General features: G+C 31.8%; 1 protein-coding gene across 2 annotated transcripts in view; it reads right to left on the reverse strand.

Annotated features, from left to right (window-relative positions):
- cux2b (cut-like homeobox 2b) overlaps positions 1-25,263 on the reverse strand; it is a 219,452-nt gene that overhangs the window by 12,663 nt on the left and 181,526 nt on the right. For both annotated transcript variants that reach the window (XM_051117900.1, XM_051117899.1), the window contains exons 5-17: positions 20,172-20,303; positions 19,502-19,640; positions 18,568-18,644; positions 18,415-18,481; positions 13,765-13,813; positions 10,752-10,856; positions 10,296-10,493; positions 8,020-8,078; positions 7,888-7,936; positions 7,539-7,638; positions 5,224-5,868; positions 2,851-2,949; positions 374-1,200 (exon numbers count right to left, since the gene is read on the reverse strand). In XM_051117900.1, the coding sequence (XP_050973857.1) occupies positions 374-1,200; positions 2,851-2,949; positions 5,224-5,868; positions 7,539-7,638; positions 7,888-7,936; positions 8,020-8,078; positions 10,296-10,493; positions 10,752-10,856; positions 13,765-13,813; positions 18,415-18,481; positions 18,568-18,644; positions 19,502-19,640; positions 20,172-20,303 (2,546 nt within the window). The remainder of the gene's footprint in view (positions 1-373; positions 1,201-2,850; positions 2,950-5,223; positions 5,869-7,538; positions 7,639-7,887; positions 7,937-8,019; positions 8,079-10,295; positions 10,494-10,751; positions 10,857-13,764; positions 13,814-18,414; positions 18,482-18,567; positions 18,645-19,501; positions 19,641-20,171; positions 20,304-25,263) is intronic.

Consider the following 25,263-nt stretch of genomic DNA (forward strand, 5'->3'; position numbering starts at 1 on the left):
TCCAGCTGTGCTGTTTTATGACACAATCTCACAACAGGGTTATCTAACAACAAAACCTTACATAAAACATTTGTTACTTGAAATAAAATAAACGTTAACTGAAATATAATAAAATATAATAATAATAATAAAAAAAGTTTTATATATATATATATATTTATATTAGGGCTGTCAGTCACTCCCAAAAGATAATTTTAAAGAAATGACAAGTACTAATAATAATAATAATAATAATAAATCATAAATGACACTTTCAATGATATGAATCAAAAATGTTGCACTGACCATACTGCACTTTTTGGCCTCCGAATTAAAGCTTTTTGTACAAATTTATTTATACTAAACATAGTAAACAAAGACTTCTAAAGCCCACCTTCTCTCCGAAGATCCTCTGGCAGATCCCGTTCTTGGCCAGTTTTTCCTTCACCTGTCGGGTGAGTTCGAGGGTGTCCACCTCACGGTACATGTACATCTCGTACTGCTCCGGGGTCAGCGGCGGGACAGTGGGTTTCAGGGTTCTCGGGATATAGGTGGGGTAGTACGACACCCGTCCTCCTCCGCAGGGAGGCTCACCGCTGATCGACGCGTCCGGCTCCACCTTGATCTCCACCTGCCGTCCCAACACGGGCTCGTCCTCTGGGGCGGACGCTTCCTCACCATTCGCAGGACAATCTCCATTCTCCATCCGCGGCCAGGGACGAGGCATGGACGAATGTCCCGTAGACGAAGAGGAGGAGAGCGACGGAGACACGGAGGTGAACGGGTGAGAAGTGCCGCCCACGGCCATCACGACCGCGCCGCGTTCGGCGGACCAGTGCTGGTCGAAATACGCACCGGCTTCTCCGATCTCTGACTTCACCTTACGGATGATGTTTTGGACGAAGGCGGCGGGGGACAGGACGCTCAGGGGTGTCTGAGGGCTGCCGGTGGGATTGGAGATGCACGTCGGCACAGACACGCCCTCTTCCTGTTTGATGAAGGGTGGCGTGGGGGGCATCTGACCCTTGGTGGGATCCTGCAGGGCGAGACGCTCGCTGGTGGACGCCCGGCCGCACACCTCCATCTCCAGCAGGGCCTGCTGCTGCGCCTGCATCTCTCGACGGGCCTGCTCCAGGATGTTCTTGATGGTTTCGTCAGAACTGCTGCTTCCTCCAGAGCTGTTTCGGCCTGATGAACAGCCCAGAGATGATTTGCAATCTCCTGTCCAACACACACGATGATACAGTAATAAAATAATTATTAAAAATATTTCATTTTTATAAAAATAATTATGACAGCCAAACTAGCACACGTGTAAATAAAATAATTATAACAAATAAATAGAATATTTGATAATGCAATAAAAAAAAAAATATTTAAAATATGTAATTATTAAAAAAAAATTTTATATTAATATTTATATAAATATAATATTAAAAGTATTTAATTGTTCTAATAGTTTGTATTTGATAAAATAATACAATAATAAAATAAAGTATTTCATTATTAAACTAATATATTAATAAAATGAATATTTAAAAAATTGTATTATTATCAGAAATAATAATTATAACAGCCAAACTAGCACTAGCACGTGTAGATCCATTAAAATGATTACAACAAATAATTAAGATAATAAATTATTTAAATATTAAAATATATAAACTATATATAAACTATATATAACTATATATAACTATATATATATAACTATATATATATATATATATATATATATACATAATAGTAAATATTTAATTATATTATTTTGTATTTGACAGTACAATAATAAAACAAATATGTAAAATATTTAATTATTCTAAAAATATTTGTAATATTTATATAATTATAATATAAAAAGTATTTCATTGTATTAATATTTTGTATTTGATAAATTAATAAAATAATAATAAAATAAGTATTTTAAATATTTCTATTAATATAAAAATTATTATTATTATTAGTATTAGTATTATTATGTATTATTATAAATTGTTTATTAACAAAATGAAACAAATATGTATAATATTGAGTTATTCTAAAAATATTATTAATATTAATATTTAGATAAATATAATATAAAAAGTATTTGATTGTATTCATATTTTGCATTTGATAAATTAATAAAATGATAATAAAACAAGTATTTAAACTTTTTTATTACTATACAATATATTATTATTATTATTATTTAATATTATAATTTTTTATTAATAATTAAACAGAGCAGAAAGATATTTTAATAGCACTGTATTTTCTTGGATATTGAACCTATAATTTTGTCATTGCTATCTCAACATCCTTCAATAAACAAGTTGAATATACTTGAGCAGCAAAATGTATATTTGTCTTTGTATATTAACATCCTTTAACAAACAAGATAATTTTACCTTACAAGCAAAATTACGTAAGACAATAAGAGAATATATTTTAAATGAACAATTTTAAATTTATTTTTGCCAATTTTTGTTATTATTTTATACCTTACTAAACGTTGGTATAGGTAAGCTTAAATATATATTTAAGCATATATTTATGCTCAAAATGTTTGTTCTATTTATATTTTTGCTTAAAAGAAATTGTGGTGAGAAAAATACATGTAATTCAGGACATACTGTCTAACCACACAACTTGGTTCCACAAGTTTCTATATTTTGCTATTATTGTTTTTTCGTAGTGAAGCAGGCAATTTTGAACAATAAGCAGATTCCAACAAACATCAGGCATCCTATTATGCAAAACAATCCTATAAGATTCACGTGTGCGCAGACGCGCAGATCAAAAGTGGCTTTCAATACTGCTGAGTGTTATCGTGTAGGTAGCAGTGTGAGATTCACAAACTGCCTGTGGACTTGTCGTCTTTGTACCCACCTCTCTGTGACTGGATCTCCTTCTTGGCCTGCTCCAGAATGTTCTTGATGGCATCATCTGACCCAGTTTCAGGAGTTCGGATGCGAGGAGTGATGCTCCCTGTCGGAGAGGGTACAGGAGAGAGAGGAGGTGAGGTGAGTGGGCCGGCTGATCAGAGAGCAGCTCCAAAGCCTCGCGTTTGATTGCTAGATCAATGGTCGCCTTTGAGAAGCTGCCATCAAGTGAGGGAGCGCTCACACGTGAACGCTTTACTTTCAAAACCCAGAAAGAAAACAGAGCTGAGAGCATCACAACAAATGTAGGGTTTGGGAGGGAGCGCGGAAGCTGTGCGCAAATACAGCGGGAGAAACGCTTGTACAGGAAACCGGACTGCTTCTCTCTGGGGGTCTGAAATTGTTCGGTGGGGTTTAGAGGGATGAGACATCTTCAGGATGTCAGATGGACCTGTGGGATCGCTCAAAGACATGAAACACAGCTCACAGGCCATTTACTGTAACTGCAACCAAATCAGAAGGAAATAGTAGGTGGATATTATTGGTTGCGATCTCTTATAAAACCTAATCAAGAAAATGTTAGGATGATGCTTCATATTTTATATATAATTTTAGGACAAAGATGATGATATTGTGTCGAAGAAATAACTATTTTTTAAATATTATTGAAGTTGTAAAGTGTTTATATTTCATGGTTGTATTTGTACTGCCTTTATGGTGATTTAAAATTCATGCATTATTATTGTATTTGCTGTAAATAAAAATGAACCCCACAATCTAAAATCTGTTAAAATACTAATATTGTCTATAGGACCAATAAAGGTGCTGCTCCAAGACAATCTTTTGCTTGATTTACGCTATAAAAACACGTAAATTCAACAAATGTATCCAACAAAAATACTATTGTATATAATTTTAGAATTGTATAAAATTTGGCCTTTTTTTACTTAAAAAAAGGTTAATAAATAATTTTAAATAATAATAATAAGTTCTATAATAATTAAATATTTCTAACTTATATTAAATATTATTGTATTAATTTACCAATTACAAAATATTAATATAATTTTTCTTATATTTATATAAATATTAATATTTTTAGAATAATGAAATATTTTAAATACTTGTTTTATTTATTTTTTTACTTAAAAAAGGTTAATAAATAATTGTAAATAATAATAATAATTTTTATAATAATTAAATATTTTTTACTTATATTAAATATTATTGTATTAATTATTTATCAATTACAAAGTATTAATACAATGACTTCTTTAGATATTTATATAAATATTAATAATATTTTTAGAATAATGAAATATTTTAAATACTTGTTTTATTATTGTATTGTCAAATACAAAATATTAATATAATTAAATATTTACTATTATATAAATATTAATCTATAATTGCTTATGTTTTAATATTAAAATAATTTGAATATTAAATTTTAAATAAATTATTATTTTATTTATTTGTTATAATCATTTTAGTAAAAAAATATTTGTCTACACACATGCTAGTGCTGGTTTGGCTGTTATAATAATTATTTTTATAATAATTAAATATTTTAAATATTTGTTTTATTACTGTATTATTAAATACAAAATATTAGTTACAAATTACAATCATTTGTAATAAGTAATTAATTATTAATCTTTAACTGCTTCATTTTGATGAAAAATATATTAATATAAATATTTTAAATGCATATGAATTTATTATATATTATAGATTTGAGGTTGGTCTAGCTAATACAGCATTTTAATAATTTGTATTTTTTTGTAAATGCAATAATTATTTTAATCATTAATTAATCATTAACTGCTTCATTTTTACAAAAAAAATGATTCATATATTATTATAAACATTTTACATACATATGAATTTATTACACATTATATATTTGAGGTTGGTCTAGCTAATATTAATTTGAGTCATTTGTAATTGCAAATGCCATATTTAATTTTAATACATTTTAATTTAAATTAATATGTGTATTTAATGTTTTTAATATTTTAATAATTGGATTTAATTTAATTATTACTATGAAAATATAGAATAAAACATAAAATATATTTACAAATTTAATTTAAATTTTTTGTTTAATTTAATAATAATATTTAATATTAAAAAACATAAATAGAAAAATATTTTACTAACAAATTTACTACATAACATGCTGAGCTGTTGTATTACCCTTAAAAAAATACTGTGGTACAATAATGATGTCAAGATGTTTCTACTATATACATATTTCAGGAAGGTCTAGCTAATGTGTTAGTGATGCATTTGTCAGTAAAGTAATTGCCTCTTTAAACTGAAAGATGGGATTTTCTTGCAGTGTTGCAATTTCTCTTGACTGATCTGGTCCACTCACCTCGCTGGCGAACCTGTATGGTGCGTAACGCCAGAATGTTCTGCTCATCCGACAGGAACTGCTTCATTTTGATGAAAGGCTCTTTGCCCTTGACGGTGAGCTTCCTCCAGGGTTTGGGTCGAGCCAGGATCTCGCTGACCGAGCCCTGCGAGAGGCCCAGCACGTAGTGGCCGAACACACGCTGACCGATGTTGTGTTTCAGCAGCTGCTCTTTGACCTGAAACGCGATTTCTGCCGTATCCAACTGGTCGTCGTCTCCTCCCCCTGAACTTCCGCTCTCCGATTGGTCGCTTGGCATGCCTGTCTCCATGGCAACGGGCATGGAGGCGTTCTGATTGGCTGACATGAGGGCCGCTTTGGCGGCGTAGAGGGCGGTGGGGAACGCCATGATGGAGCTGCCGTCTTTCTTGAAGAGGGGAGAAAGGAGCTGCTTCTGCAGGAGCTGATCTCCAGGAAGTTTCTCGCCCGAGAAGGGTGACACTGAGAAGGGGCGGGGCAGTTCGTGGGCGGAGGAAGGCGTGTCAGTGTTGGGCGGTCCTGGGCTGGAGGAAGTGCGCCCATCTATGGGCAAAGTTCCTGGAGGAGAGGAATATGACCCAGATGGGCGACTCACGTCCTTACTGGAGTCCTCAGAGTGACCCTCGTCTTAGACAGAGAGAGAAAAAAAACACATTTTTAAAATAAACTTGATAATTATGGATCTAAAATCTGACTGAATGAGTCATTTCAAATGTCACCGATGTGACAGAAATGTTCTGCACAGCTACTAAATAAATTAAATATAATAAAATATAATGAAGTATTGTTAAATATTATAATATGATCAATTAGTACTTTTAAATAATAATAATAATAATTATTATTATTATTATTAATAAAAATAATTAGTAATGCAAATAACTATTATTGAAATAAAATATATAGTTATTTAAACAATTCTGCATTAATAAACAAAAATATTTCTAATAAAGTTAATTTAATCATTCATTTTAATTTGAATTATTAATCATTTTAATTGACTTACAGTATATTGTATATTACTGACTTATTTAATTATTAATATTAAAATAAAATATAGAATAAAATATATACAGATTACAAATAAATAAATAAATACATTTTTTGTGTTGGTCATGATACAGTTCGGCATTATTAAACAACATATTTTACCACCTAAAATGTTTTTTTCCCCCCTTAAAAATACTGTAGCAGTACAATGGTATAGTGATGCTGTCAAGGTATCTCTACCATAGTACAATATTTTAGCAATAGTAACATGGTGTTTAGATGGTACTCCAAGGAAGTGCTGTTTTAATATATATTTTTTGTAATTTTATTATTAATGATAATAATTATTAATAAAAAAATATATATAGTTGTTCATACAACGTATTTGTAATATTTAATGTTAATTTAATCATTAATTTTAATTTGAATTATCTATCATTTTAATTTATGTTAATTGACTTATTGCATATTGTATAATATTGACTTACTTGTTATTATTAAAATAAAATATAGAATAAAAAATATATATTATTACACTACATATTTTCCCACCTAAAATGTTTTTTAAAGGTTTTATTTTAGCAATTGTATTATTATTATTAATTATTATTATTAAAATAAAGAAATATATAGTTATTTATACAATTTTGCATTACTAAACAAAAATATTTGTAGTATTTAACGTTAGTTTAATCATTAATTTTAAACTGAATTATTTATAATTTTAATTCATATTAATTGACTTATTGTATAATATTGACTTAACTGTTATTACAATAAAACATAGAACAAAAAATATATACACAGTTACATTAAATAAACAAACAAACAAACAAACAAATAAATTTGATGTGTTGAGCATGATACAGTTTAGCATTAACATATTTTACTTGTTTTTTCTTTAAAAAATGCTGTGGCAGTACCATGGTATAGTGACGTTGTCTCTACCATGGTATCGTTAATTAGTAATAGAAACATGGTATTTAGATGGTACTGTTTTAGTATAACAGAGATATTATTAGTTTTTTTTTATTTTAATTATACCTACTTGTTAATTTTATTATTATTAATAATAATAAAAATATCTATATCTATATATCTATTTATACATCTTTTTAATTTCAGTTTATTTTACTACATCAAGAAAATGAGAAATGTTATTTTGGTAATAAGCTCAAATATTTTCAATTAACGTTTACTTCAAGTAACAACGGTTTATTTCAAGTACTTTATTATTCAAGGCACTTCAAAGACAGAACGGAAAAGTTTAGAGACACATCTATGTATGTAAACAGACACATCCTTACCGCTGTTGTGTAACACTCGAACTTTATCTACAAGAAATTTGTGAGAGGGCAGAAAGGCATCTTTGTCCAGCAGCAGAGCCTCAGCGGTTTTGGCCGATTCCTGCACACACACACACACACACGAGCAGTTAAACTCTCGTGATCGATGCAGATCTACATTATAGATGACGCTAGTGAGGCGTTCACACGGATCGCTGTGGCGTTTCCACATTGACAGATGCGGGCAACAGTTTTTTGTGGAGAACTTTATTTGTCTTTTATTTGAGAGGGTCCGTAATCGCATGTCAATATAACACAGGACTGTTAAGCAACCCTAAAGCTCTGCTGGAATAACACTCGCTTCACTCACCTGGGATGAACCTCCGTTGGCAGACGCCAGTTTCATGGCTTTCAGGATGCTGCAAGAGACACAACGATACGTTAACATCATATGCCATCATCGTACATCATCTTTATAGTGTGTGTTCCTGCAAAACCTCACCTGAGTTCTGTTTTGATCTCTTCATAGTCCATCTGGGACTGTAGTTTGGCTTCCAAGGTCTGTGAAGACACAAATCAAGATGTTAATTATGGGTCATCTAAAAATCATTACAGTCCAGAAAGGAAACAGATGAAAACACAACCAAAGTGAAGTGTACACTACCAGTCAAAAGTTTTTAGACAGTAAGATTTTTAAGGTTTTCTTAAAGAAGTCTCTTCTGCTCACCAAGCCTGCATTTATTTGATCCAAAGTACAGCAAAAATTGTAAAATATTTTTACTATTTAAAATAACTGTTTTCTATTTAAATATATTTTAAAATGTCATATATTCCTGTGATTTATAAGATGAATTTTTAGCATCATTACTCCAGTCACATGATCCTTCAGAAATCATTCAAATATTTTGATTTGCTCAAGAAACATTTATTATTATGTTGAAAACAGCTAAGTAGAATTTTTTCAGGTTTCTGTGATGAATAGAAAGTTCAGAAGAACAACATTTATTATTTTTTTAATTATTATTTTAGATTATTATTATTATTATTATTATTATGTTGAAAACAGCTGAGTAGAATTTTTTTAGATTTCTTTGATGAATAGAAAGTTCAGAAGAACAGCATTTATTATTTGTTTTAATTATTATTTTAGATTATTACTATTACTATTTATAACATTATAAATGTCTGTCATCACTTTTGATCAATTTAAAGCATCCTTGCTGAATAAAAGTATTAATTTCTAATAATAATAATAATAATAATAATAATAATAACAAATGTTTCCTGTACAGCAAACCAGCATATTAGAATGATTTCTGAAGGATCATGTGACACTGACTGGATTAGACTGGAGTAATGATGTTGAAAATTCAGCTTTGATCACAGAAATTACATTTTTAAATATACTCAAATAGAAAGCAGTTATCATAAAGTATTTCACAATATTAATGCTTTTGCTGTATTTCGGATCAAATAAATGCAGGCTTGGTGAGCAGAAGAGACTTCTTTGAAAACATTAAAAATCTTGCTGTCCAAAAACTTTTGACTGGTAGTGTAAGTCTGATTTGTTTGGTTTATTATAAAATCACAATTGTGCTTTAAACACACTACTGTTCAAAAGTTTGGGGTTGGTCTGATTTTATGTTTTTGCTCACCAAGGCTGCATTTATTTGATTAAAAATCCAGCAAAATCACCAAAATTATTAAATATTTTTTTCAATTTTAAAATAACGGTTTTCTATTTGAATATATTGTAATATATATTTATTCCTGTGATCAAAACTGCATTTTCATCATCATTACTCCAGTCTTCAGTGTCACATGATCCTTCAGAAATCATTCTAATATGCTGATTTAATCAAGAAACATTTTTGATTATTATCAACATTGAAAACAGTTCATATTTTTGTTGCATTTTAAATTTCAAGATTCTTTGATGAATAGAAAATTCAAAAGAACTGCATTCTGTAACATTATAAATGTCTTTACTGTCACTTTTGATCAATTTAATGCATACTTGGTAAATATTAATTTTCTTTAATAAAAAAAAAATGCAACCAGTTTAATGCAGTTTTTAATGCACTATTTAACAAAAGTGATGCAATCTCCAGATTTTTGGATGCAGTGTAAGCTGCTTTGAATAAAAGCAAATGCAAACATGGTAAAATGTGTTAAATGGAGCTGGGAATACTATGCATTTATGCAAATACATATGCTTCTCTCATTAGCAGCTGAAAGCATATTCAAATCATCTGGAAATATGTGAAAATGTGACAGATTTAAAACAAATCTGCAGTCGAGTTACACTGACTTTTTTTGACTTACATACTTTTAAACTACAACATCCTGACCTCATATGTGACCCTGGACCACAAAAATGGTCATCAAAAAAAATCATAATGGTCAATTTTTGGAAATTGAGATCTATACATCATCTGAAAGCTGAATAAATAAGCTTTCCACTGATGTATGGTTTATTAAGATAAAACAATATTTTGTGCAAAAAAATAAAAATATTGAGAAAATGGCCTTTAAAGTTGTCCAAATGAAGTTCTTAGCAATGCAAATTACTAATCAAAAATTAAGTTTTGATATATTTACAGTAGGAAATTAACAAAATATCATCATGGAACATTAAACTTACTTAACATACTAATGATTTTTGGCATTAAAAAAATACAATGTATTATTGGCTATTGCTACAAATATACCCGAACTACTTATGATCGGTTTTGTGGTCCGGGGTCACATATTATGGCTAAATTAATGCACTCTCACCTCTATAGCTTCTGACTTATAGGCCAGCTGCCGCTCCAGCTCTGCGATCTGATTGGCTGACGAATCCTGGACTTCCTGTAAGGTGAACTGAAGTCTCTGGACGTTCTCGAGCAGTCGTAGGATCTCTCTGTCCTTGGAGAACAGCACGGCCTCCAGCCGGGACAGCGAGGTCTCGTCTCGCTCCTCGCGCTCCCTCTCCTGAGACGGCAAATGAAAGGAGGGCGATGAGGAGATCAGGGGGACGGGGAGTGGCACGCACAACATGAAACTGTCTTTTCAACTTCAAAATCGCCTCCTGCTCTGTGGCTTCCTATAATCACGGCGCCTCAAAGAGCCACTAATGAGGTTCCAGTGGTGTGGGAGCAACTGATCATTTCCTCCCACTGCAGATTGGACGTGTTAAGGTGGCAATTTGCAGTCGCCGGGCTTTCATCTAAAAGAGAGACTCATTCTTACCTCCTTGGGTCGGTCCTCTGATGGGCCGGTCCCTTTAGAAGTGCTCTGAGTGCCGGCGAGCTGCTCCCTCAGCCGCTCCACCTCCCTCTGGGCCTGATCCGCTCTCTGCCATCAAACACACAAGTTCAGAAAACTTTAGAAGAGCTGAACATCCTGCTTGTGGTGCAGTGACCCCAAAAATATTTAGACACTTGAGTTACACTTGATGGAAGAGTTTATTAAGACTTTGATGTGCACATTTCTAAGACTCTAAATGGTAAACATGATCAAAACTTGTCGCATGCAATCTACTACATGCCTTCTTGTTGTCTGATTGATAGTTCAGACTTTTTTTTAGCAAGTAAAAGGCCTTGTAGTATAATATTACAAACATCCACACAATCATGCTTCACATGTTTTTGCTGTGAAATCTTTACAGAAGATAACAAAGTAAAAATAACTTTTATATTGTTAGTAATATCATAAGCAACTTAGCTTTACTTGATTATCCAGACATCATTTTGGAAAAATCATGTTTAAATGTGAGTCTCAAATATGAATGTTTATTTGTTCATCTCTCAATCATCTTTGTGTTGCATTGCATTATGTGTTTTAAAGCTACAGAGTTTTGATCACAAATCTAAGCACTGAATTATCATCTTACTAAAACATATTATAAGTGACTGTTTTTTCTTCAAAATATGTCTAAATAGTTTTTTTTTTTCATTACTATTTTATTTTTTGTTCTAGTCATTTTAGCACATCAGGTTGGACTAAAATGAAAAACTTTTAAGCTATTAAAACTCTTTAAAACTTCTAAAAATCTTTTAAGGAGGTAAGTTTTAAAGTTTAAGATTATAATATTTAATATTTAAGTGTTTAATATTTTATTTCAGCTAACATTTGTTTCTGGGGCCGTAAGGGACATTTTTGGCCACGTTTATTCTTTTACACTTTTAGTCTATGACAAAAGTGGATAAACATATTGTAATATAAATTGTTTTATTTTGGTATTTTTTTAATATTTCGAATATTTTGTTGCTATATTTTCCATTTTCATTTAAATTTTTGTTAAAAGTTTTACTAATTCTGTGGTGCATTTTTGTCATTTTTATTAGTTTTTTTTTTTTAAATGTCTATACAGTCTTTTAAAATAATTTTATTTCTGTTTTTATTTTAGTTTTTTTTAGGACATCTGAAACTAAATTAAAATGATGCAGAAGCTGAATTAAAATATATATATATATATATATATATATATATATATTATATATATAGATAACATTTATTTTAACATTTATTTTATTTCAAATAGCAAAAATGTTTTTTATGATTGTAGTTAAGTATAATAACAATTTTGCTGGTTAAGTATAATAACCCTTATGGTGCCATAAATGTCGTTTAACAGCCACTTTTAATGCAGACCGTATTACACATTTAGTACATTTTTTGTACTCATTTTTGTTTATATTTTTGTTAAAGTTTTAGCAATTCTGTGGTGTGTTTAATTTTTTAAAAATGTTTTATACATTTTTATTTCAGTTTTTTTTTAGTTCTTTTAGTACATGAAGTTAAACTAAATTAAAATGAGAAACTAGTTAAAATGAAATAAGTTTTGTAAATAGTTTCTTTTATTTCAGTTAACATTTATTTCAAAAAGGAAAAAAAAAAAGATTTTTTTATGGTCGTAGTTTTACTTAAGTATAATAACCCTTATGGTGCCGTAAGTATCGTTTTACAGCCACTTTTACTGCAGACTATATTACACATTTAGATTTTTAGATTTTTGTATTTTGTAAATTTTTTGTACTCCTCGTTTATTTTAAAGTTTTAGTAATTCTGTGGTGTGTTTCTGTAATTTAAAAAAATATATATGTTTTATACATTTTTATTTCATTTGTTTTGTTATTTTAGTACATTACACGTTAAACTAAATTAAAATGAGAAACTAATTAAAATTAATTACGTTTTGCAAATATTTTATGTTATTCCAGTTAATGTTTATTTTCAAAAAATAACTGTTTTTTATGATTGTAGATTTAGTTAAGTATAATAACCCTTATGGTGCCATAAATAAATTTTTTTCAGCCACTTTTAATACAGGCTGTATTACAAATTTAGATTTTTTAATTTTTGCATTTTGTATTTGCATTTTTATTTAGATTTTAGTGAAAATTTTAGTAATTCTGTGGTGTGTTTTTGTCATGTTTTTTTTTAGTTCTTTTAGTACATCAAGTTAAACAAAATTAAAATGAGAAACTAGTTAAAGTGAAACAAGTTTTGTAAATATTTTATTGTATTTTAGTTAACGTTTAAAAACGTTCAAAAAAGGAAAAGTTAACTATAACAGCCCTGGTGTTTTTTCAGCCACTTTTATTGCAGACTGTTTAGGTTTAGGACGGCGTGCAGTACAATACTGGGAAGTCAGTTGGTGCATCAATACAAATCAGGGCCAAACGTTCCCAAAGATCCAAAATCAAATGTACAATCAGGCCGAACGGAGCAAGAACGCCCTCGAAAGCCCAATCAGAGGAGATTTACAGGTGCCGCGCAACATCCGCAGGTAAAACAGCGAGAGGGAGCGCGCGTCTGCCTCCGTTCTGCTGAGGCGCGTTTACTTGCAGGCACTTTCTTCTCAAACTGTTTACCTGCTCTGTCACACTCGGCCTGCTAATTAATGACTCATTTTCGAATCATTTATCTAAGAGCTGCTGGCGAAGGGAGAAAAAGCAAATCACAGTGGAAAAAAAGGAAGCAATCAGCGCAATGAGGTAACTAACAGCCCTCCTCGTTCGCCACATCGCTCTCGTCTCTCAGCATCCATCTCTCTCTCTCCTGTCCTCCGCCGCTCGCGCGGCACCATGGGAAAGAGCGCCGGCTAATCACGGGCCTGCGAGACGAGGACGACGAGGGTGGTGGGGGAGGAAGAGGGGCTGCAGGGGCGTCTAATTAAACTCAAAGCTTGATTACGAAGGTGATTATCTTCACGACGCGCCGTCTCAATCAGAGGCTGAGAGGAGGGCACCGCACTCACCTGGTTGGCCTTCTCCAGGTTCGCCATTAGCGCGCCCATCTCCTCCACTCTGGAAGACACAAACCACACGTTAAACATCATCCGCCATCACGTTTAATGCTTACGTGCAATTACACACACATTCATGCTGCTGATAAAATGCACAGAGTGTCATGTTTAGTTGGGAAGTTGTTCTGAAATGAGTTCACCAAGGATTAAATAACAATAAATCCAGCATTTAAACAAGCAGTCAACTACATTAAGTTTGCTAATGTTAACTAACATAGCTATTAGTTAATAAACATACCCTTGATACAGGGTTATTACAGTTAAACTAAAACGTAACCTACAAAAAGAAGTTTCGCTACTGGATATAAAAAAAATAAAAAATAAAAATAAATAAAATAAAATAAAATAAATAGAGCTGTCACATCAATTAATCTCTATTAATCATGTCCAAAATAAAAGTTTGTTTACATAATATATGTGCGTGTGCTGTGTATATTTATATATACATATAAATACACATATGTACACATATAGAAATTAGATGTACATATAAATATATATTACATTTATATTACATTTATTCTTATATATATATATATATAGATATATACAGCAAACACACATTACGTAAATACAAACTTTTATTTTGGATGCGATTAATTTCAATTAACTGATTTGACAGCACTAAAAATAAAATAAAATAAAATAAAATAAAATAAAATAAAACAAAATAAAATAAAATAAAATAAAATAGTGCAGTCAAATTGATTAATAGCAGTTAACTGCATCCAAAATAAAAGTTTGTGTTTACATAATATATGTGCGTGTGCTGTGTATATTAATATCTATATATAAATACACAAATGTACATGTATATACTTAGGAAATATTTACATTTATATATGTATTCATATTTCTATATGATTTATGTTATATATATTAATTTTTCATCAAAGTTGTCCTAAAACCAAAAACAATAATTCTTTTCTTATTTTGATGAACTTTTTGATCCACTTCAAATGTTGACTATATATATATATATATATATATATATATATATATATGTATGTGTATATATTTATACATATAAATATACACAGCACACACGTTATGTAAAAATTTTATTTTGAACGCGATTAATCGATTTGACAGCACTGAAATAAAGTAATAAAATAAAATAAAATAAAATAAAAAATAAAATAAAATAAAATAAAATAAAATAAAATAAAATAAAATAAAAACTGATTTCAGCTAGTTGCCATTTGCCAAAGCAATATGAAAAAAAAAAAAAAAAAAAAAAAAAACCTGTAAAAATAACAAAAACACACACAACAAAATGACTAAACCATTAAACATATTAAAACAATTAGACATATTAAAATATTAATATGTATTTTAATATTGACATATTAAAATAGTTCTTATTAAAATAAGAACTATTAACAAAAACTAGAATAGTGTGTTTATGAATATAAATAATATACTGTGTTTAATAATGATTACAGTGTAAATTACTATTTAATTACTTTTAATTGAAAGAAAAAAAAAACTACAAAACTACAAAACAATACTGTTTATTTTAGTGAAATGGTATGTACATACATATATGGAAAATTATTATACTTGCATTTATTATATAATATATATATATACATATATATATATATATATATATATATATATATATATATATATATATAAAAAAAAATGTATACATTTCTAAAAAGTCTAAAAACATTTATATGTTGTCATTTATAATTACACTCACTTAAGTCTCACAAATCTTAAACATAAAAATCACAGAAAGTAACATTTCTTGTGTTTTTTTTTAGTGTGATATTGCTGAAAGTAAAGACTTAAATAAGTTCATTATGTTCATTAGTTCATTAGAATGATTCATCAGACTGATTCAAACTTGTAAGTTTGAGTCTGAGATTCGATTTGAGTGACTAAATAATATTTATAAGATTTATTAATCAGACTACACTGGTTGTGATGCATTGTGATTTTTGAGTGCAGCAAGCGAAGACAATGCAAGAGAAAGATTTTTCTTTCACCATCACTGAATTTCAGGAAACTCTTTTGTTAGATATGAATATTATACATTGCTAAACGCAATGCCATTTACATCACAGTGCAGAGACGATACAGAAAACACCCGAACGCAAAGGATAAGCTACTCCAGTATTTACACATACAGTTGCCTAAAAAGTGTCCTTTTCTCCAGAGAAAGCTCGTAAAGCACAAACAGAAGAAATAAATAAATGAACACAAGTTCAGAAGTTCTTAAGGGAGTCACTGAAGTCAGTAAAATGCAAGGTTTGCTGTCATTAGAGTCGAGTGAGTCATATCTTATCTAGCGCTGCGTTCGGCATCATCGTATCCCAACATGCCCACACACGCGCGCTCACGCTCGGCACAATCAGAGAACTCTCATTTGAATAGCGTCTCGGGGAGATTATTCATAAGGTTTGTTTGAAGTTCAACAGTTTCCTCTCAGCCATCAGGGAGTTGATTTTCAAAAGGTGGAGAGGCAGCGGAATAAAGAGGAGTGAAAGATTGATTAAACATGTGAGTCTCTCAGGTTGCGCTAAACAAAGATACCTTCTCAATTAGACGAGATTCGCTTTAAGAGCACAATCAGAGAAATTTAGTCTGAGGAGAGGACCGTTCAGAGCACTCGCCAGACGCACGGGCCTTCCGGTTGCTCGGGCTGCCGCAATGCAGTCGTATCATCAGCGGCCGCAGACAGACATGCGACCGAAAATTGCCAGCCGCACAGACACTGAAATGTCCGAAAGGAAATCAATCTATCAGAAATGGACTTATTTGAGGTGTAATCTAGGAACATAGATCATTTTGACGAGCTTTACACCTTCGAAAGGCGTTTCAGTGGACGGGTTATGTTAATATACATATATATTATTTTATATCATTTTAAATATTAGAAATAGAACAATTAGAATAGAGATAATATAGAAAATATAGAGAAGAAAATATAACAATAATTATTGCTCATATGCCATTTGAACACATCACTGAATTAAACATGACAAAATATGTGGTAAAAATATATATAAATATGTAACATATACATTATTTTAAACATATACATTATTTTATAAATTATAAAATTAAGTTATTATAACTTGTGAATGATAAAATGATAAATTATTATTAAGCAAAACTAAACAAAACAAAAAATGGCTACAGGAACAGACAAGTCTGTTTTGAGAGGTTTAGAGAAATTATATAAATTATATTAATATATAATATTTAATTTTTTTTATCATTTTACATATTTAGAAATAATATAGAAAATATACAGAAAAAAACAATAATTATTGCTCATATGCCATTTGAACACAACACACTGAATTAAACATGACAAAACATGAGGTAAAAATATATAGAAATATATAAAATATATATAAATAAAAAAAAATTCAAATTAAACTAATATAAATTATTGTATTTATTACACAATTAAGTTATTATAACTTGTAAATTATAAAATGATAAATCATTATTAAACGAAACAAAAAAAAAAACAGCTACAGGAACAGACAAGTCTGTTTTGAGAGGTTTAGAGAAATTAAATTAAATATTATTTAGAAATAATATAGAAAATATAGAGAAGAAAATATAACAATAATTATTGCTCATATGCCATTTGAACACAACTCACTGAATTAAACATGACAAAATATGTGGTAAAAATATATATAAAAATATGTAAAATATATATCAATTACAAAATAATTAAAATTAAACTAATATAAACTATTGTATTTATTATAAAATTAAGTTATTATAACTTGTATATTATAAAATGATAAATTTTTAGTAAACAAAAAAAACAAAACAAAACAAAAAAACGGCTACAGGAACAGACAAGACTGTTTTGAGAGGTTTAGAGAAATTATATAAATTATATTTATACATAATATTTTAATTTTTATCATTTAAATATTATTTAGAAATAATATAGAAAATATAGAGTAAAAAACAATAATTATTGCTCATATGCCATTTGAACACAACTCACTGAATTAAACATGACAAAATATGAGATAAAAAAAAAATATATATATATATATATATATATATATATATATAAATTAGAATTAAACTAATAGAAATTAATGTTTTATTATAAAATTAAGTTATTATAACTTTATTATTATTAAACAAAACCAAAACCAAAACTGTTTTGAGAGGTTTAGAGAAATTATATAAATTATATTAATACATAATATTTTATATTTTAATTTTTTATCATTTTAAATATTATTTAGAAATAATATAGAAAAAATATAGAAGAAAACAAAAATCCTTCCTTATATGCCATTCGAACACAACTCACTGAATCCAAATTTCAAACAAAATATGAGGTAAAAAATATATATAAATATATAAAATATATATACATTAAAAACAAATAAAATTATACTTATATAATGTTTTGAGAGGTTTAGGGGAATTTAGAGGGCCCTTTTCAGCTGGTTAGGCTGGTTATGCATGAAACTGCAGTCACTGTGTTTGACAGAAGCTTCTGATGCATCACTTGCAATTACAAATCAAACATGTAACTTCAGATGAAGTCAGGAAATAAACATCAGAGAATACAAATAATTAAAATACAGTAAACAAGTGTCTTACTTTTCTGCCATTTCTTTGTCGTATTTACACCTCAGCTCCTGCAGCTCCGTTCGGGCCGAGTTCAGCGCTGCGAGATAGAGAAACGGGCGCCATTAATGACCTCTGACCTCATATCAAGCCTCACATGACCTCACTGTTTGATACGGATCTTACATGACTGAAGCGCTTTGATCCGGTCCTCCGCCTGGCCCAGTCTGACAGGCAGTGAAACGTCTGATTCATGTTCCTCCCTGTGGAAACGGCGAGACAGCAGAGAGATCAGAACAGGAAGTGACTGAAACCCCCGCAGAGAAATCATGAAGCCCTTGAATGGATCTCTGGAAATCCACAGCTGATTTTTGCTAAACGTCCTATTCAGAGATGAATACAGTAGCATACTAATACTACAGTATGTAAAAATGCGAAATGTGAAGTATATAAACAGACCGTATCAGTGAGATGCAATATCCCATAATAATTATCATACACAGATCACAACACAAAACCAAAATCTAAAAAAAACGAAAAAACAAAAACAACAAAATATATATATATGTATATATATATATATACACACACACACACACACACACACACACACACACATATATATATATATATATATATATTTTTTTTTTATTTTAGAATTCATTCATTCATTCATTCAGTTTTAGGTGTGATATCCTACAAGGCATGTGCTCAACGCATAATGTGCATATCAGTCACAGTTCTTAACATTTTTACACAAAATATTTGATTAAAATGTAAAAAAAACACATAAATTACGAAATAATTAATGCATTATCAATTAATAAATAAAAAATAGAATGTAATAAAAAAAACAAACCATAAAATAAAAAATAAAAAAATCCATCTAATTTTGAACTTATAAAAACAAATAAAATGTTTTTTAAAATATAATTTTAAGTGTGGTATTACAAATTATGTGCATATTAGTCACAATAATATATAGTAGAGAATATATTATTATTTTTTTTTAATCAAAAGAATTATTGTTGATATGCTAAAAGCACTCATTGAACTAGACTTATTGAACTAGACTAGTATGCAGTAAGTTTTATGTCAAGTCGTCCTGTGGGTCACGTACCCTTCCTGTGGGTCCTGGTGATTCTGGAGCGGGGTGTCTCCATCCTGGACGTTCTGTGTGCTGTTTGGAGTCATCATGTGGGGCGGCTGTGACGACGCCTCCCCCGTCTCCACGGTTACAGGCCCCTCCTCTGTGTGTTCTAAACACAATTAATTAAAACATACATTGTAATCAGTTTACTTTCTCTTTGGAACAACAAGTGTAACCTAACAGTGTTGAGATTGGATATTAATTCACAATATAAAATTCTCTTTTTTTCTTTTATTTTGAAAGGGATGACTACTTTTATTCAGCAAGGATGCATTAAATTAATTAAAAGTGTCAGTAAAGTCTTTCAGTATAATGATACAGAAGATACGTATGACTTTCGATTAATCAAAGAGTACTGACAAATAAATTCTTGATCAGCAAATCAACATATTAGAATGACAGACTCACTTTTATTTATTTATTGCTATATTTTGGTGAATTAATCGTTGGGGAAAAAAAAGCACTCCTTTTGAGGGCAATTCATAATTGAATAAAATATGTATTTTTTATTCTAAAAATGCAATTTCTTTATGCAAAATTGTGTTTTATTCTATTTTTATTTTTTTTGTGTAAAGAACAATGTGTGTGTATTTGAGAGCATGCCGTATGCTATAATTTATTGTGTGTTTTAGACTCTGACCTGCTTTGTCAAGGCACTCCAGGTGTTTTTTCCAGTGCTCAGAGATTTCTGTGACCAGAGCGTCACCGTCAGGAGCCGAACGCTGAAGTTCTGCCAGACGCTCCTGTGTGGCCTGCAGCAGCGGAGCCGGATCTGTACACAGACACAAAGAGATACAAAGCTACTTTAGTGCATGGTCACATTTATGAAAATTCAAATTTTTTTTTTTTTTTTTAGGATTCTTTTTTTTTCTGTCTTTAAAGGACAGGACAGTAGAGAGATGACAGGAAAGCACTAGGTGGAGAGAGAGGAGCGGGATTGGCAAAGGACCTCGAGACGGGATTCAAACTCGGGTCTCCATTAGCACAGTTGTGCTATATGTCGGCGCACTAACCACAAGGCTATTGGCGCCGAATTCAACGAAATTTTGCAGGCAAAAAAGAAAAAAAAAAAGAAAAAAAGGTCCGTCATCAGCTGTCAGTACACCTTAGTCAGGTTAGATGCCACATTGAATTTAACGCAGATGAAAACGAGGGTGTGAGGGATGGACTTGCAGTCTTTCCAATGGCATGCACTTTCAAAATGTTTTGTGGAGTTTTGTCTACTGAAAGTTTTTTTTTTTTTCAGACAGAGCTGAACAATCAAGTATGTTGTTAAACAACAGTTCAATCCATTGAACGCACTGTATTTCAGTCCCTCACAGCCTCACTTTCATTTCCACCAGTATCAAATATAGCACTACCCTGACACAGGTCTATAGTGTAGCAATTCATGAAGCATTTCTTACACAGAAATCACTTTAGAAATAAGCAACTTTCTGATCAACATGGCAACTTGTGCAACCAACTTGAACACAAATAAAATGTGTTCAGGCATGTGGAGCTTTCTTTTGCCTTCAAACTAAACTCCCAAACGCACGGATTTCTATTGGACTTTGCTTGTGAAATTTCATAACTTTCTACAGTTCTTATTTAATTGAACTAATATCATTCTAAAAAAAAGGTAAAATAATAATAATAATAATAATAATATATGTTTTTATTATTATAAATGAATAAATAAATATATATATATATATATATATATATATATATAGAGAGAGAGAGAGAGAGAGAGATCTATGGAACCCTGTTTCTGCCACTGAATAAAGAGTAAATAAAAATGTTACTGGGACTTTTTCTCTCACAGTTCGGACTTTTTTGTACAGAATTGTGAGACATAAACTCGCAATCTCGAATAAACTCAAATTTAATAAAAGATAACTGCAATTTTTTATCTCACCAATCTGACTTTATTTCTCTTATAACTCACAATTGCAAGTTACCTTTTGCAGTTATCTTTTATTACATTTTTATTCTCTGGCAGAAACAGGCTTCTATATTGAACACTTAATTTACATAATATTTAAATTTTTTAAATAAAAAAACTATAAATGTAACCTAAAAAGTCAAAGTAAATAAATGTAACCATTCTTATGTAATAACACTGGTAACACTTTACAAAAAGATCTCATTAGCTAACATTACTTAAAATCATTAACTAATAAAAAAATATCATTATTGTTATTAATGTTACTATTATTTTATTTATTTATTTATTTATTTTATTTTTAATGTTAGTTCACAGTAACTCAGGTCTTTTAAATAATATTAAGACTTTAATAGTGTACTAGCAAGTGTTGGAATAAAGATTAGCTAAGAGTAATAAACGCTTTTCATTGTTAGTTCATGTAAACAACTGGAAGCTTATTGTAAAGTCTTGCCAAAACATAATTTCCCACATCAGAGTGAATCAAAATATTTTCTCCATATCAGGCCTGTATCGCTAAAAACCACCAACCTCAACTGCTTAACTTGCTCCCAAATACTTATCTAGACAAATCCAACAAAGTAGAAGAGGATAAAAAGTCACCCAAAAAAGAAATAGTATATATATATATATATATATATAAAAAAGGTGAGATTCTTTAGCACAACAGAGGAGCTGTTTTGCAATGCATGTGTCTCAGCGAGGGGCCCATGGGGCCAACTAGGAGGCTGTTTCTGCGCTAACAAGTCTCCTCTGGATCATTTGATCATTTAAATTATTATGCCAGGAATCCTCAGGAGGCGACTCGACTCTCCACATCACAGGGCTGTTTTTAATCTTCCGTCTTCCCTTTCTTCCCCTGAAAAAGTTCAGCGCGCCGCGGCTCAGAGAGGAGCCGTGCTCCTGTTGTGTACCTGGCAAAGGAGGTGACTCCCCGAACCGCGAGGAGGCTCATGGGAGCGCGGCTGACGCGGGGAGGGGAGCTTCGCGCGCCAAAGTCTTTCAAAACTCCAAAAGACGAGGGAAATCGCTGCTTTTTCCACTTCGACCCGTGGCGGCTTTCATCCTGCGCTCTCTGGGCGCTACAATGGCGCTTCCCAGCTCGCTCGGACCCGGAGATGTTTCCGGTCGGATTTTCCGTCCCTCTAAATCGAGGTCGGACGGGCAGGCCGCGAGGGTGAGAGAGAGCAACAAAAGAGCGCGTATTTAATAAATCAGGATGTTACAAACAGTCGGCGAGACTTTAAAGGCGCGGAGCGCACGCACGTGCATGCTTTGTTACAAAAGCACAGTGGATATTGCGTCAGTCACTTGGGACACTGCTTTTAAGAGTAGTATAACTCCTTTTACACAAAGACGACGGCTTAAATCAGCGCATCAACTCCTTTATCGCTTTCTTTTAAGTTCTAATGATCAAACCCTTCAGGCTTTATTCTCCAACGCAAGCAGCGATTCTCCTCAATCTGACGCTGGGAGTGAAACTCTGCAAAATAGATGCATTTGCGAGACGGCGGAAATCACATTATGGAAGTCGCTGTAGATATTAAAGTGCGTGTTTGCGCGTCTGAATGATGTCTGGATGCATCTGGATTAAACTGAAGCGTGAGCTGATCAAACCGCAGATGTATTGCATGTGGCTTCTGCTTAATTCCCAGGGAAAGAAACCAATAACACAGTATCAAAAGAAGCATTTTTTACTTCACATGTACTAAAGCAATATGCCGTTTTTATTTTTGTTTTCTGACATGCTACCATAGCTATACATCAATAATGCCAGGATATTCTAGGAAGAAGATTTCAGTACCATGTTATATTTCAAAGTATCATACCATTAACATCTAATAGCCTCAAAGTACTCTATTTTTTTTTTTTTTTTTTTTTGATGGTACTTTTAAATACACCATTAAACTGAAATTCATGTACCATGCTATTCACATTATACTAAAAAAACCACATGATATTTTTGACAGATGGCAGTACCATGGTATTAAATGAATTTCCACAGAATTACCTTACACCATCGCTGTACCATGGTATCGCCACAGTACTTTTTTTTGTAAAAGACTTTTTTGGTAAAAGTACTTTATATATGATACCGAAATTTATCTACCATGGTATTTATATGGTAAATTTAGTAGAATTATGGTACCTTTTTAGATGCACCATACAGTACCATGATAAAACTATGGTATTCTTAGGGTACATGTTGTAAACTATACCATATAACACTCAAAAATAATAAATAAATAAATATAATTAAAATTAATTAATTAATTATTTTTTGTAAAATACTCATGTTTTATTATTATATATACACTGACCAAAATTATATTTCTCTGTTTCTCTCAAATATTGTTCACAAATCTGTCTAAATCTGTGTTAGTGAGCACTTCTCCTTTGCCGAGATAATCTATCCACCTCACAGGTGTGCCATATCAAGATGCTGATAAGACAGCATGATTATTGCACAGGTGTGTCTTAGGCTGGCCACAATAAAAGGCCACTCTAAAATGTGCAGTTTTACTGTATTGGGGGGGGTCCGAAAACCAGTCGGTATCTGGTGTGACTGCAATTTGCCTCACGCAGTGCAACACATCTCCTTCGGATAGAGTTGATCAGGTTGTTGATTGTGGCCTGTGGAATGTTGGTCCACTCCTCTTCAATGGCTGTGTGAAGTTGCTGGATATGGGAAAAACTGTAACACGCTGTCGTATAGCCGATCCAGAGCATCCCAAACATGCTCAATGGGTGACGTGTCCGGTGAGTATGCTGGCCATGCAAGAACTGGGATGTACTCAGCTTCCAGGAATTGTGCACAGATCCTTGCGACATGGGGCCGTGCATTATCATGCTGCAACATGAGGTGATGGTCGTGGATGAATGGCACAACAATGGGCCTCATGATCTCAACACGGTATCTCTGTGCATTTAAAATGCCATCAATAAAATGCACATATGTTCATTGTCCATAGCATACGCCTGCCCATACCATAATCCCACCACCACAATGGGCCACTTGATCCACAATGTTGACATCAGCAAACCGCTCACCAACACGACGCCATACACACTGTCTGCCATCTGCCCTGTACAGTGAAAAATCAGGATTCTCCATGAAGAGAACACCTCTCCAAAGTGCCAGATGCCATTGAATGTGAGCATTTGCCCACTCAAGTTGGTTACGACAACGAACTGCAGTCAGGTCGAGACCCCGATGAAGATGACGAGCATGCAGATGAGCTTCCCTGAGATGGTTTCTGACAGTTTGTACAGAAATTCTTTGGTTATGCAAACCGATTGTTGCGGCAGCTGTCCGGGTGGCTGGTCTCAGACAATCTTACAGGTGAAGATGCTGGATGTAGAGGTCCTGGGCTGGTGTGATTACATATGGTCTGCGGTTGTGAGGCCGGTTTGATGTACTGCCAAATTCTCTGAAATGCCTTTGGAGACGGCTTATGGTAGAGAAATGAACATTCAATTCATGGGCAACAGCTCTGGTGGACATTCCTGCAGTCAGCATGCCAATTGCACGCTCCCTCAAAACATCTGTGGCATTGTGCTGTGTGATAAAACTGCACATTTTAGAGTGGCCTTTTATTGTGGCCAGCCTAAGGCACACCTGTGCAATAATCATGTTGTCTAATCAGCATCTTGATATGCCACGCCTGTAAGGTGGATGGATTATCTCAGCAAAGGAGAAGTGCTCACTAAGACAGATTTAGACAGATTTGTGAACAATATTTGAGAGAAATAGGCCTTTTGTGTGCATAGAAAAAGTGTTAGATCTTTGAGCTCAGTTCATAAA

Source organism: Labeo rohita, chromosome 8 (genome assembly GCF_022985175.1).
Source record: "Labeo rohita strain BAU-BD-2019 chromosome 8, IGBB_LRoh.1.0, whole genome shotgun sequence".
Lineage (NCBI taxonomy): Eukaryota > Metazoa > Chordata > Actinopteri > Cypriniformes > Cyprinidae > Labeo > Labeo rohita.